Source organism: Sarcophilus harrisii, chromosome 5, assembly GCF_902635505.1.
Source record: "Sarcophilus harrisii chromosome 5, mSarHar1.11, whole genome shotgun sequence".
NCBI lineage: Eukaryota > Metazoa > Chordata > Mammalia > Dasyuromorphia > Dasyuridae > Sarcophilus > Sarcophilus harrisii.
The window spans coordinates 190,399,543-190,413,287 of NC_045430.1; the positions used below are offsets into that span (position 1 = coordinate 190,399,543).

A 13,745-nucleotide genomic window follows, 5' to 3' on the forward strand; every position below is an offset into this window, starting at 1 on the left:
AGTACAAGTCACAGATCCTCAAAATCCTTTCTAGTAGATTTGGTGTTTAATAAAGAACAAAAACAAACAAAGAAAAAAAAACTGTCTGAAAAAATCTGTCTCAGATTCACATTAGTGTCTCCAATAATTAAAATTTAAGTTTTGTTTCGAGTTAATATGTTTGTGAAAGTACAGTACCATTAAGGAACCTAGCATTCCCTGAAAAGGAAATGGAAATCCCAATTAAGAGAGGCTCAGAGCCCCAGCCAGGAGAGATTTTGAGAACTCTGAATATGTTGTTTGAAGTCTTTTGAGTCTAAGGCTTGGGTTGGGAATGTAAGGCAACCCCAGGCGATGGTGAGCTGAAAGCTAGTCCTTCTGCTTGAGTTCTGTAAGTTGATAATTTTGTGTGGCTTGAGAATGATGTTATAAATATCCAAATGTCCCTAGGCAGAAAAAAGGTTCCTCCCTCTGGGCTAGGGTAATATTTTCTCACTCCTTAGTCTTTTTGATCTCTCTGCAGCCTTTGACATTGTTGATCACCCTCTTTTCTAGGGTTCTTATCCCACTTGTTTGAAAATAAGAGAAGCTAATTCAGAAATTTTTGATTAACAAAATACAAAGAATAATAGTATGTTTAGATTTAGATAATTATAAAAGTTTCCACCTAAGGTATCATACCTATGACAAAAAAAACCTCACTTTTCTAGTGATGAAAGTAGCTAAAAGAGATAGCTTAGGTAAGTATTGCTGTGGTATATAACTAACAAAGAATGACAGTATTTAATTTAATTTAGAAAAGGAACCAATTGGCTGAAATTAGGAGGGTCTAGAAAAGAATAATTTATATTTAAGATAGAATCATTAAAAATAATAAGAAGAAAACAATGATGGTAATGATGATAGCCCATATTTCTATAATGCACTAAGGTTTACAAAGTACTTTCCTACTGGTAACTTTGTAAGTTGGAGAAATGTCTTTGTCCCCATTTTTCAGGTAAGGAAACACAAAAAATACTTTTTAAGTGCTTTGTCCAAGATCACTCATGATCACATTTAGCCTTGTTATACCATACTGCCTTCTAGCAAACTAATTCACTAATATGACCTTGTCTTTGAAATGAAAAGGAAAAATCTTTATTAAATACTATGCTAAGCACTGAGAACACAAAAAAAACCAGAATTTTCTGGGAGCTCACATTTTGTGTAAGGCAACTCATAAAAAGAGAGCTCATGTTTATGGTTAGTTTATGGCACAAAGACCAATTAGTACATGGGTTGTATCAGAAAAAGTAACAGGAAAAATGGATGTCAGTATTCCTAGGTAAGCAGTATTATCTAAGCACTATTATCTTAAAATAATCTCCTAATATGTATATTAATTACAGTTATATACATTTTTCCATTATTATGGATTACTATCCTTTATGTGTATTCCCAACAACATTAATATTCTATCAGTCGTGATCAAAAAACCTACAGATCCTACAAATTTCAAGGGACATGTAAGAGAGTAAAGAAAATGTTTCTTTGTGGCACTCTGTTTGCTACCCTGTAATAGTTTATGTGACTCATGCATAAGTTGCCTATTTATATTTCACAAACATGGTCTTTGGAAGAGAAATTGATCCTCACCCATTGCCCTGGGTGACTGCTGATTTGTTTTTGTTTTATTACTACTGTTTGTATTTTACATCTGCCATTTCCCCATAAATCCATGTTGCATTTTCCCAAGTAACAAGTTAAAATGGTTAAATAAAACTAACAAAGTAGTTTCTGATGGTATGTGCAACACTTTGTGTCTCTCTACTGAGAGTTGGGAAGTGGATTTAATCATTTGTTTTAATGGACCGTGATTGATTATTGCTATTCACCTGAGGTCAATTGCTTTTTATTGTTATTTTAGTTAATGTGATAATTGTTTTCTTCATTCTGCTTTCATCAGTTCCTACAGGTTTTCTGGTAGTTCTTTGGATTCTTCTTTGTCATTTTATAGGGTTCAGTAATAATCCATTACATTCACATGCCACAGTCTTAACAGCCATTCCCAATTTTACATTTACCTTTTTTTTTGGGGGGGGGGGGGTTTCTAAGCCTTTTCATTTTGCTTCAGCAAAAAGAAGTGCTGCAGATATTTGAGTAAAAATTGGACCCTTTTGCCCTTTAACCGCCTTGGAATATGGCTCATAGTAGGATCTTTGAGTCAAAGGCCATCTCTGAAGTTTATACTTCAGTGAAAACACTGCTCTCATTTGAAATTATGCCCAAAGAACCCTCAAACTGTGCATACCCTTTGACCCAGCAGTGTCTATACTGGGCTTATATCCCAAAGAGATCATAAAGGAGAGAAAAGAATCCACATATGCAAAAATGTTTGTGGCAGCCCTTTTTTGTAGTAGTTAGAAACTGGAAACTGAATGGATGCCTGTCAATTGGAGAATGGCTGAATAAGTTATGGTACATGAATATTATGGAATATTATTGTTCTGTAAGAAATGACCAACAGGATGATTTCAGAAAGGCCTGGAGAGACTTGTATGAACTGATGCTGAGTGAAGTAAGCAGAACCAGGAGATAATTATACATGGCAACAAGAAGATTATATGATGATCAATTCTGATGGACGCGGCTCTCTTCAAAATGAGATGATTCAGGACAGTTCCAGTGATCTTGTAATGAAAAGAGCCATCTACATCCAGAGAGAGGACTGTAGGAACTGAGTGTGGATTACAACATAGCATTTTCACTCTCTTTGTTGTTGTTTGCCTAAATTTTATTTTCTTTCTCATTTTTTTCCTTTTTAATCTGATTTTCTTGTGTAGCATGATAATTGTATAAATATGTGTGTCTATACTGGATTTCCATATATATACGTGTGTGTGTGTGTGTGTGTGTGTGTGTGTGTGTGTGTGTAATGTGCTGGTTTAGCTTTCTGGAAGTCTTGGGACCAGCCTTCATTTCAGCAGAGTAATCACTATGAGAATAGCCAGAGATAAAGTCCAAATTCTTTATTATCTCCTTCACAGTCTGTCTCCTTCGCTTGGGGCCTGTGTGGCTTTCTGGAGGGCCTTCAGTCTGGACTTTGTTTCAGTGGGGGAAGCAGGAAGACAGGACAGCCTGTCCTCCCTTGGTGGGAGATGGAGTGAATGTCTCTTCTCCAGTCCTTGTTGGCTCTTATATATTCTATTATAATTACATCATCATAGGTGTGAATCTTGTAGAACTATATTAAGTATTAAGTACATGTACTGAACTAGAGAATTATTAATTACCATGAGAAACTAAATAACCATTATATTATCAATTGCTCTGAATTAAGTATATATATAGTTATATGTATTGGACTACTTGCCATCTAGGGGAGGAGATGGGGAGGAAGGGGAGAAATTGGAACACAAGGTTTTGCAAGGGTTAAGGTTGAAAAGTTATCCTTGTATATGTTTTGAAAATAAAAAGCTTCAAGAAAAAAAAAGAAGAAGAAAACACTGCTCTCCCCTCAAGTACCACAGAGCCTACACTTAGCCTTTCTTTTACTTTTTTTTTCAGTGACACTTACAGGGATGGTTAGCCATGCTAGGATAAGATATAGCTGCTCCTAGCTTCTTCATGTCTATTCATTTCTTTAAGGGACACATCTCTGGCCATGTCACCTGATGCCAGATGCAGAGAAAGCTGGTAAAAGGTAGTAAAGAAGTCTGTGGATTTATATCCCAAGATCCCTGCTTTTGAACTATTACCTTTAGCTCTCTCTTCCCAAGATCCATGTCTTGGGGCCTTTAGACATCACAATTGGTTGATTCAAAAAATGGATTAGCATAAACGATCATACACACAACAATATAGGGCCTACCTTTATATAGTGTTACAGAATATTGGACACACACACATGGTTCTTTATGCCATGGACTTCTTTGACTATCTGTATCCTATGAACCCCTTCTTCGAATAATGTTTTTAAAGGCATAAAATCAAATATATGCAATTACAAAAGAAAACCAGTTATGTGACATACATTTGTCAGTTTTTTAGTTCATAGAGTCCAGATTAAAAACCTAATTTATCAATATGAAAAACTTGTATAATGAGGCCCTTTAAAAATTCAGGAATATAATTAAGGATCAATCATGCTGAATGTGAATGTGTTGTGTCTCCAGTGCAAACATCTGACTTTATGTGAGAACTCCTATTTAGGAAGAGTTACTGCTCTGGAAATTATACACGACCAGAATTAGAAACACAATGCTGATACTGAAATCAGATATTGAGGAAAATTTATTAAAGAAGAATCTTAAGGAATCATCTTAACGTTTCTGATCAGAAGCGGGTCCCACTTCTTTTGGGGAAGAGGGTAGCCCTGAGCACAGTAATGGAAACCCTTTATACTTGCTAGTGTGGTGCAGCCCCTGCCTTCAGAGAAGGAATTGGTCCATTTGTTCTGGGTTATAATTTTTCTGATATGCCACTACATTTCTCCTAAATATGTATAAACATGTTTTCCCTCCCTCGTCATACATCCCATGTTCAAAAATGGCAGAAAACTCCTACAGGGGTGTGTTATTTAATTTTCAGTTAGCCTATTAAACAGCTACAGTAGTGATTTGGTTGTCAGGTCATTGACCCCAACTATCCCAAGGGCTGGATCCTTAAGTTTGTGGTTTTTCCCAAACTACAAGACTCTTTCTGATTGTCTGAATCCATCTGTGCCTTCCTGGCTCCCCAATTCCTTGTTTTCTCAAGGCTTCTATTGATCACTTAATTCTTCTGTAAATCCTTCCTTAGCCTCTCACATTCTGAAAACTTTTTGGTCAGTGGTACCCACTATCCCACACTACCTAGAAGCTTGCAGCACTCTGAAAACCCAACTTTTCAGCATTTCTCACACCAGAAACTCATGACAGATATAATAATCACTTTTCTGAGTTGCTTTGTCCTGTACACATAGATACACAAGCAAATGTTGATAGAATCTGACCAGAAACTCTTCTGTTCTAGAGTTGCTTCATATACTGTGCTGTATATGTATTAGTATATGAAGTGCATTGGGCATACAAAGGTTTCAGTATCCTAGATGAAAGTTGATAGGGATCTAAATTAGAATCAGTTTTGAGACAGAAGAGACGGGGATTGATGTGACAAATGCTGTAGAGGTTTAATTAGCAAGACATAGAAATTGATTAATGTGAATAATGAGGGAGAAGAAAGAGTTGAGAATGACTTGTAAGTTGTCAGCCTGTCTTACTGGAAAGATGGGGCATCTCTACTGAAATAGCAAAATTTGGAGGAACATTTGAATTTATTGTTGAATGTTTTTCAGGAGAAACAAGGTACACGTTAGATAATGTGTATGTGTGTTAGATTTTTAAATAAGATTTTGTTTTGTTTTTGCTGAGGCAGTTGAGGTTAAGTGACTTGCCCAGGGTCACACAGCTAGGAAGTGTTAAGTGTTTGAGACCACATTTGAACTCAGGTCCTCCTGACTTCAGGGCTGAGGCTCTATCCACTGAACTACCTACCTGCCCTGTAAATAAGATTTTTAAAGGACATGCAGCTGAAGATGTCCAGCAGGGAGATTGGCTATGTGACTGGAAAACCAAATTGGCACTGGTTTTGGGATTGCATGCAGATTTGGGAATCATCTTGTGAGGGATGTAGAAGACCCTTACCCAAAATGACTACTCAGAGATCACTCAGTAGAAGGCAGAAAAGTTGTTTATTGAAAACCTCTGGAGGATGAGCCATCCCATCGGGAGATAAGAAAGAGAAAGTTTGAGGTAGGAGGGTTAAAGAAGTAGTAAAGATACATATCTTTTATACAAGAAATTACATCACAAGTAACAGAGCATTGAGAAGGGGAGGGGGAGGCATCTAATTGGTTGTTGCTATTTGGAGAGAGTGGAATGGAAGGTTTCTGTTTTCCTGAAATCTCCTGATTTCTAGGAAAGAGAAAATCGGGCCTTCAGGCTTAATCAAACAGATAGTGGTCCAGTTAATAGACTAAATATCGATAAATGTCAAATACCAATAAATGTCATCAGCTCAGGTTAAGTAAATACGTTTCTAGCTGGCCAAGGCTCAATTAGATATGAGCCTGCACATATTATACAGGTCATAGGGGAAACAGAAATAATAAAATACAGAAAAAGAATTCATATATTCCTGTAAGTTCTTCACCTTATCTCTTTTCCCCACAATCTTTATAGAAATGACAATTGAATCCATGGAAGGCAATGAGCAAGAGAGGGTAGTAAGAGTGGGGAACCAAAGACTTGGGACAGAGGCTTAGGGAATTTTGTATTTAGGGATCTTCTTTCTGGAGTCCTACAGTTGCACTAAATTACATTCATATTGCAAAGTCAACTAGGCAAGTAGACTTGTTGTTCTAATGGAATTTTAATGAAACTTTGTTCTTAGATAACACCATTCAAATTAGTAGCTTTTATACCTCCAGCTAAATGGGGTTATTTAACTTCGGAGCTTAGAGACACTTGTAGGTTAGCAGAGTATTTGGTTGGTTTTTTTTTTTTTTTTTTTTTTTTTTTTCCAGTCTTGCTGTATCATTAGGAAGCAGGCAGCCCTTTCCTGTAGCTATGGTAAAGAGCAAGAAACAGTTTCTTTCTTTTATTTCAATAATAGATACATAAAAATGGGTTTGAATTTATGTTGAAATGTAAAGAACATTAAATATAATGTTAGCGGGAAAGTATAGAGAAGAAAGAATGCTGCAAGTATATTCTTTTTTTTTTCTTTTAATTTTTTTTTTCTAATGAATTGCCTTTTGGTTGCCTGATCCAAGTATAGATTTTCATAATGGCCTGGAACCACTTGAACTTGTTATCTTAATATTTCCAGCAAATTGCATCCATTCTACACCGGGCCCTTTCATTGAAAAGATTGTGGAATTGTTAGTCAGAGGAGCCGCTTGGTGTCATAATGACACAAACTATTTGAAAGCTTCTTGAAAACCTTGAGACTAAATACATGAACTTTTTCTGGCAGCCTTTCTAACAGAATTCTTTTCCAAACTGGTCTTTATGTTATGCCAAAAAATGTTCTATTTTTTGATATCATGGACAGTGACATTAAAAAAGACAGATGAATGAAATAAATGAAATAACACAGCGGGGGGAGGAGGGGAACAGATGAAGAAACAAATTATTTCATCATTATTTAATGACCTGAGTAATTTAGCTAGGGAAGGAATAAAAATGGAAACTGAAGAAATAACCCACACAAAAGAGATTAAAAAGTTTTTCATGCTACACTGTGTTCTCCTCAAAATTCACTTAGTAATTTTTTTTTTAATAGCCTTTTATTTACAGGATATATGCATGGGTAACTTTACAGCACTAACAATTGCCAAACCTCTTGTTCCAATTTTTCACCTCTTACCCCCCCGCCCCCTCCCCTAGATGGCAGGATGACCAGTAGATGTTAAATATATTAAAATATAAATTAGAAATTAGATACACAATAAGTATACATGACCAAAACGTTATTTTGCTGTACAAAAAGAATCAGACTCTGAAATATTGTACAATTAGCTTGTGAAGGAAATCAAAAATGCAGGTGTAAAATTCACTTAGTAATTTAGAAAGAATATTTACAAATATTTTGTAAAAAGAACTTTCTTGTTTGAATCCTAAATTTTTTATTGAACTCTAATGTCCATTTCTTTTTCTCTTTTATCTTGATAGTGATAATCTGTTAAGGAGAGCGGCCTGTCAGGAAGCCCAGGTAATACCATTTAATGTGATAAAATTAAATTCTGCATTTCTTATCTCAATTGTGCAATATTTCAGCCACAGACTATTCTAGGGACTTTGGTTGAATACAGTACTTCATATCACTAGAGTTTGGGACCATTTCTTCCTAAATGAGGAGCAGTCTCAGGCTATGAGGTAACTTAATGGAACACTAGCAGATTAACTATATGGTGAATAATAATTCTTACTCTTCCCTCCTCACCTGTTTGTTTCTATAAACTAACATAGCAGCATGGCCTTGGGCTAGTCACTTGACTCTGTTTGCCTCAGTTTCTTCATCTGTAAAATAAACTGGAGATAGAAATGACAAATTACTCCAGTATATCTGCCATGAAAACTTCAAATAGAATTACAAAGAACTGGACATGACTTGGAGAGGAAAAGCCTGGAATAACCCTAGGGCTGCATATTTGGCCTCCTAGTTTGGACTCCTTGAGTATGCTTTTACATGGAATAGTCTCTGAAGGATTGATCCAGCTGTTGGATTATCCCTTCATCTAGATGAACTTTGAGGATTATGTTCCCATGTTGTACTATCACTTGAGAACTTGTCTCTCAAATTTTATTAATAGCTGCTAAAACCCACCTTCAAGATTCTTTTTTTATAGTTCTAGACCTATGTTTTATCCATGTGGGAAATTGCTATAATTATCTGCAATTTACAAGAAAACACCTTGTATAACTTGATGTTTTGTTCTTCTTGGCATTAGAGCATAGAACTCAAAAGGGCGCTAAAAATCTTCTGATGCCATCCCTTCATTTTACACAGAAGAAAACTAAGGTCTAGTTAGGTTAAATGACTTGTCCAGGGGCCACAGGTAGTAAGACAAAGTGTGAGGGTTCAAACTCCAAATCCTTACTGTCTTTTCAGTGGGTTTATGCCTTTCTTTCATCAAGAAGACTCATAAGTTTCAAGAAGTTTAGTGACATTTTGAGAATGCATTGTGTCCTTTAAGCTTATCATATCAGAAATATAAAAAAAAAAATCATAAAAATCAACAATAGAAAAGAGAACAGTACATTGAACTGGAGAGGTGGGTGGTAGATAAATTCACATTCATTCCTGAAATATTTTAAGAGATTTCACTGTGATTTCATACTATTAATAGATTCCCTCAAAGTGGGAGTGATAAAACTACTTTAACTGTGTTTTAAAACCTTGTCAAGTTTTCAGTTTTAAAATGTTGTTCAGAAATGTTTTGTTCTGATTGGGACATTTCTTTTAGAATTATTTCTGAGGAATCCTCTTGCCAACACAGCATTTACAAAACAGGCTGTAAATATTTCAGGTGCTAGTGCCATCTCAACTGCTGGGGAGAGTGTTTTTTCTATTTAAATTATAGGTAACAGCTAAGCTAACAAGTAGCAACTGGAAATTCCTCTTGGAAGAAAGAAGACTACTTTAAGAAAGGAGAAGTTATTTGCTTCTGATTGGGGAAGTGACAGTTATGCAGTTTCACCAGACTGAAATTAAGTTGCAGTTATAAGACCATAATCTCCTCTTTTCAGCTGTTTGGAGAGTGAATTATAACTCACTAACAGCAAACCTTCCTTGCTCATAAAATAAAAAGGCTAGAAGCATATCTTTCTAACTAACCTGATCAATTTAAGCAAGTAGATAGACCACATTTGAATGGAAAAAAGTGAAAAGTAAAGAAAAAAGCCATTACCAATATTAGTAGGAAATTTGAAGGATTTTTAATATGAAGCTGACCTAAAATCTCAGAAGTTAACTTATAAGTATTAACCTAGAAATTAAAATTAATAATTAAGCTAGAATAGAGCTTTCTAATAAGGCTTGTGGATCCTACTACAGTTAGATTAAATCAAGGATTAATAAAAAGTTTCCAAATTTTCAATAATAAAACAAAGACAGGTAAATTCACCCTATAGATTTTAAGTGACCTTGACAAACAAGAGAGGTCTTCTTTTCACAAAATGGTTGGTTTATAGCAGGACTTCTTAAATTTTTTCCACTCATAACTTCATTTAGCCTGGGAATTGAGGCATATAAAATAGGTGTACAAACCAAACATTTATTGACAATAAATCATGAAGAAATTTATTTAAGATGATTCTTTGGTATGCATATAATTTTATCATTTATTATAGATGAAAGCAAATTTGTATACTCATTAGATGAATTTGCATTGTTTACTTTTACATATAGAATTAAATCTTAATGGACTTTTTTTTTTTAATAATTATAACTTTTTATTGACACAACCCATGCCAGGGTAATTTTTTACAACATTATCCCTTGCACTCACTTCTGTTCTGATTTTTCCCCTCCCTCCCTCCCCCCCTCCCCAGATGGCAAGCAGTCCTATACATGTTAAATATGTCACAGTATATCCTAGATACAATATATGTGTGCAGAACCGAACAGTTCTCTTGTTGCACAGGAAGAATTGGATACAGAAGGTAAAAATAACCCGGGAAGAAAAACAAAAATACAGTTTACATTCATTTCCCAGTGTTCTTTCTTTGTGTGTAGCTGCTTCTGTCCATTATTGAGCAATTGAAACTGAGTTAGATCTTCTCTTTGTCAAAGAAATCCACTTCCATCAGAATACATCCTCATACAGTATCATTTCTCATTTCACTTAGCATCAGTTCATGTAAGTCTCTCCAAGCCTCTCTGTATTCATCCTGCTGGTCATTTCTTAAAGAACAATAATATTCCATAACATTCATATACCACAATTTACCCAACTATTCTCCAATTGATGGGCATCCACTCATTTTCCAGTTTCTAGCCACTACAAACAGGGCTGCCACAAACATTTTGGCACATACAGGTCCCTTTCCCTTCTTTAGTATCTCCTTGGGGTATAAGCCCAGTAGTAGCACTGCTGGGTCAAAGGGTATGCACAGTTTGATAACTTTTTGGGCATAATTCCAGATTGCTCTCCAGAATGGTTGGATTCATTTACAACTCTACCAACAATGTATCAGTGTTTTCCCGCATTCCCTCCAACATTCATCATTATTTTTTCCTGTCATCTTAGCCAATCTGACAGGTGTATAGTGGTATCTCAGAGTTGTCTTAATTTGCATTTCTCTGATCAATAGTGATTTGGAGCACTCTTTCATATGAGTGGAAATAGTTTCAATTTCTTAATGGACTATTTAATACTGTTTATAGTTGCCAAATTTTTCATGACCCCCACATTCATTTATTTGTGATTGTGATCCATAGCTTTAAGAAGCTTTGGGCTCTAGGAGTAACTGAATCATACAGTGGATAGAGTACCAAACCTGGAGTCAAGAAGACTCTTCTTCCTGTGATAAAATCCAGCCTCAGACATTTAGTAGCACTGTGACTCTGGACAACTTACTTAACCCTGTTTACCTCAGTTTCCTCATCTGTAAAATGAGCTGGAGAAGAAAATGGTATACTCCAATATCTTTGCCAAGAAAAAATAGTAGTAATCATGAAGAGATGACATGACTGAAAAACTATTGAATAGGTGGTTTATTGTGTGAGTAAATAATAAGGTAAACATTTATCCCTGGGGAAACCATTGAGATTTTGCTTGATCACTAAACTATGAATTCTAAATAAAAGTATACAATTTGGGAAAATGGACAGCTAGCTTCAATAACAATCTTCGATTCTAAGAATGCATAGTTACCGATGAGACCTCTCCTTTACATTTAAATACTTACTAATTTGTTTTATAGATAATAAACTTGTGAGAACAAAGACAATGGTGATTTTCATCTTCATATTCCCAGAAGCAGTCAGGTAGTCCATTGAATAGGAGACTGGACCTAGAGTCAGGAAGGCTTCAATTCAAATCTGACTTCAAACACTTACTGGCTGTGTGATGCTGGGCAAGTTGCTTACCCTATCTGCCTTAGTTCCCTTAATTGTAAAGTGGGAATAATGATAGTACCCACCTCACAGACTTGTCATAAAAATAAATTTAAGTGTTCAGCCCAGTTCTTGGCGCTTTAAGAGGGACTACACATGTATTTCCTTTTCTCTCCTCCCCAAGACTCCTAGGCATATTGCTCAGCATAGTATGGCATTTGAAATGAATGAAGGTTAGTGAAGGTAGATTTCATTTTGTCTAAATTGATCCTCTGTTGACTACAGCACTAGATTATCCTTGGATCTCCTTTTCCTTCTCCCTAACCCCAATATGAAATTCAAAACATTCTGGCCAAACAACTTATCCTAATAATCAGTGTCTCACCTACTAGACTAAACTGTCTTGGGGCCTTTTATCTGTACTACAAATCTAAAGGTAAAGCTTTCTTAAATTATTTCTTTTTATTATTACTTTAAATCTCAATAGAAAATAGAAAAAGAAAAAACATTGCCCTGTGCACAGTAGAAAATATGAGATTGAAAATATAGAACAATAAATTTCCATTTTAAGAAAGTTTATGTAATAAATACTCCACATTGTGTTCAAAGCTGTCCATCTTTTCTTTGCTTTCTTTTTATTTTTCCCCTTCTCCACCCTGACCCCAAGAAAGTTATAGTTAAGCACAGATACGCATACATCATATACACACACATATACATGTACATACTATAGTCATATACATATATATACAATACGAGTCGAGTTCCTTCCAAAAAACCCTCCCTTATCCTCTCTTTCCTCTCTATCCCCATAACCCCCTTATTTCTTTCTGAATGTAGAAGATTTTTATACACTCTTAGATATGATTGTTCCTTCTTTAACCCCTTCCCACCAGGGGTAGAGCTCCAGAACTACCTTCCTTCCTCCCTCATCTAATTCCTCTGCATGGGTTCTTCTTCTTGCACCTCATTTTGTGTGCTCATTGTTTTTTTTTTTTTTACCTTTGCCTATGCGATTTTGCTTCTGATCTACTCCAGTGTTTCTTTCCATCTACTCAGTTACTAATGCAGTTTGAGATATACAGCTTGTATTTCCATGTATAAAAATAAACAATTTGCTCTTATTGGAGCCCTTGGTGGAGGAGTTGTTTTCTCCTGCATCTTCTTTTCTGATCAGTTGATTTTCTTTTCATAATTTTTGTTCTTCTTAGATTGTTTGTATTTTTTAATCCCCCTACCCAATCACTCTTATTGACTTTTAGCCCCATTTTTGAGTCCTTCTATGATTCTTTTGTCAGATGACCATCTAATGCCCCTCCTTGGGGTAGGAGGGGCTTTTTTGCCTTCAATGTCCTGAAATCCACCCAGTCTTCTCTATGCCCAGAGTAACGGTCTCTCATTGGCTCTTTCTCCTTTGTCTGCGCTTTTTGTTTTTAATTTATAGCAACTCATTATTCTAATGGCCTCTAGTCCTGGCCACCTTCTGAGCCACAGCCTGCCACCCCCCCACCCCCCACTCCCTCTCACTGTTCTTTGACAACTCCTCCTATCAGTGGCCATAACCTTCAGTCTTCCCCAGAGGCCCAGAGCGTGAATTGAGAACTCAAGCTCTCTGCCAGTGCCCACAACACTTATTTCTCTCCCGAGCTATGTGAGCCACATCAGAGCGGGCCTGGATTCCTTTGCACTAGAGGTTTTCTCAATCTTCCCTGGCCCAGACACAGATTCCCTACAGCTGGCTTAGATGCTCAACTCCTCCCACTGTCCAGCAGGTGAAACTTTTTGTTACCGGGGAAGAGAGTACCTCTTCAACCAGTTTCTTCCAGGACTTGCCTCTCTCTGCTTCTGTGTTATACTTCACTTGGACCAAACTTTGGTCCTGGGATCTTAATTAGGATTTTCTCTGGTTGTCCTGGGAGGATTACTGTTCTGCCCCAACTTTGTTTATTTTTGCTGCTCTGTGTTCACCCTGAGGCACTTTTTGTCTTTTTTGTAGAGGTAATCTGGAGAGCTTGGAATTTTTTGACCTATTCCACCTTTTCCCCAGAATCTTCTTCTAATAGAACTTTTTTAACTAGACCTGGAGACCATCTGTTTTATAGTTTGGCTTCTGCGGAATCTTGACTTGGCTGAAAGAAGAATCTTTTTTCCAAATTACATAAAGAACAAGTGTTTTTCTAAAT

General features: G+C 36.1%; 1 protein-coding gene across 6 annotated transcripts in view; it reads left to right on the plus strand.

Annotated features, from left to right (window-relative positions):
* The window catches only part of AGK (acylglycerol kinase), a 91,318-nt gene that overhangs the window by 30,374 nt on the left and 47,199 nt on the right, over positions 1–13,745 (plus strand). For 4 of the 6 annotated variants that reach the window (XM_012551082.3, XM_023504927.2, XM_031939213.1 and 1 more), the window contains exon 3: positions 7,674–7,713. The exons of the other annotated variants lie outside the window; for them this stretch is intronic. In XM_012551082.3, the coding sequence (XP_012406536.1) occupies positions 7,674–7,713 (40 nt within the window). The remainder of the gene's footprint in view (positions 1–7,673; positions 7,714–13,745) is intronic. 6 annotated transcript variants of the gene reach the window in all.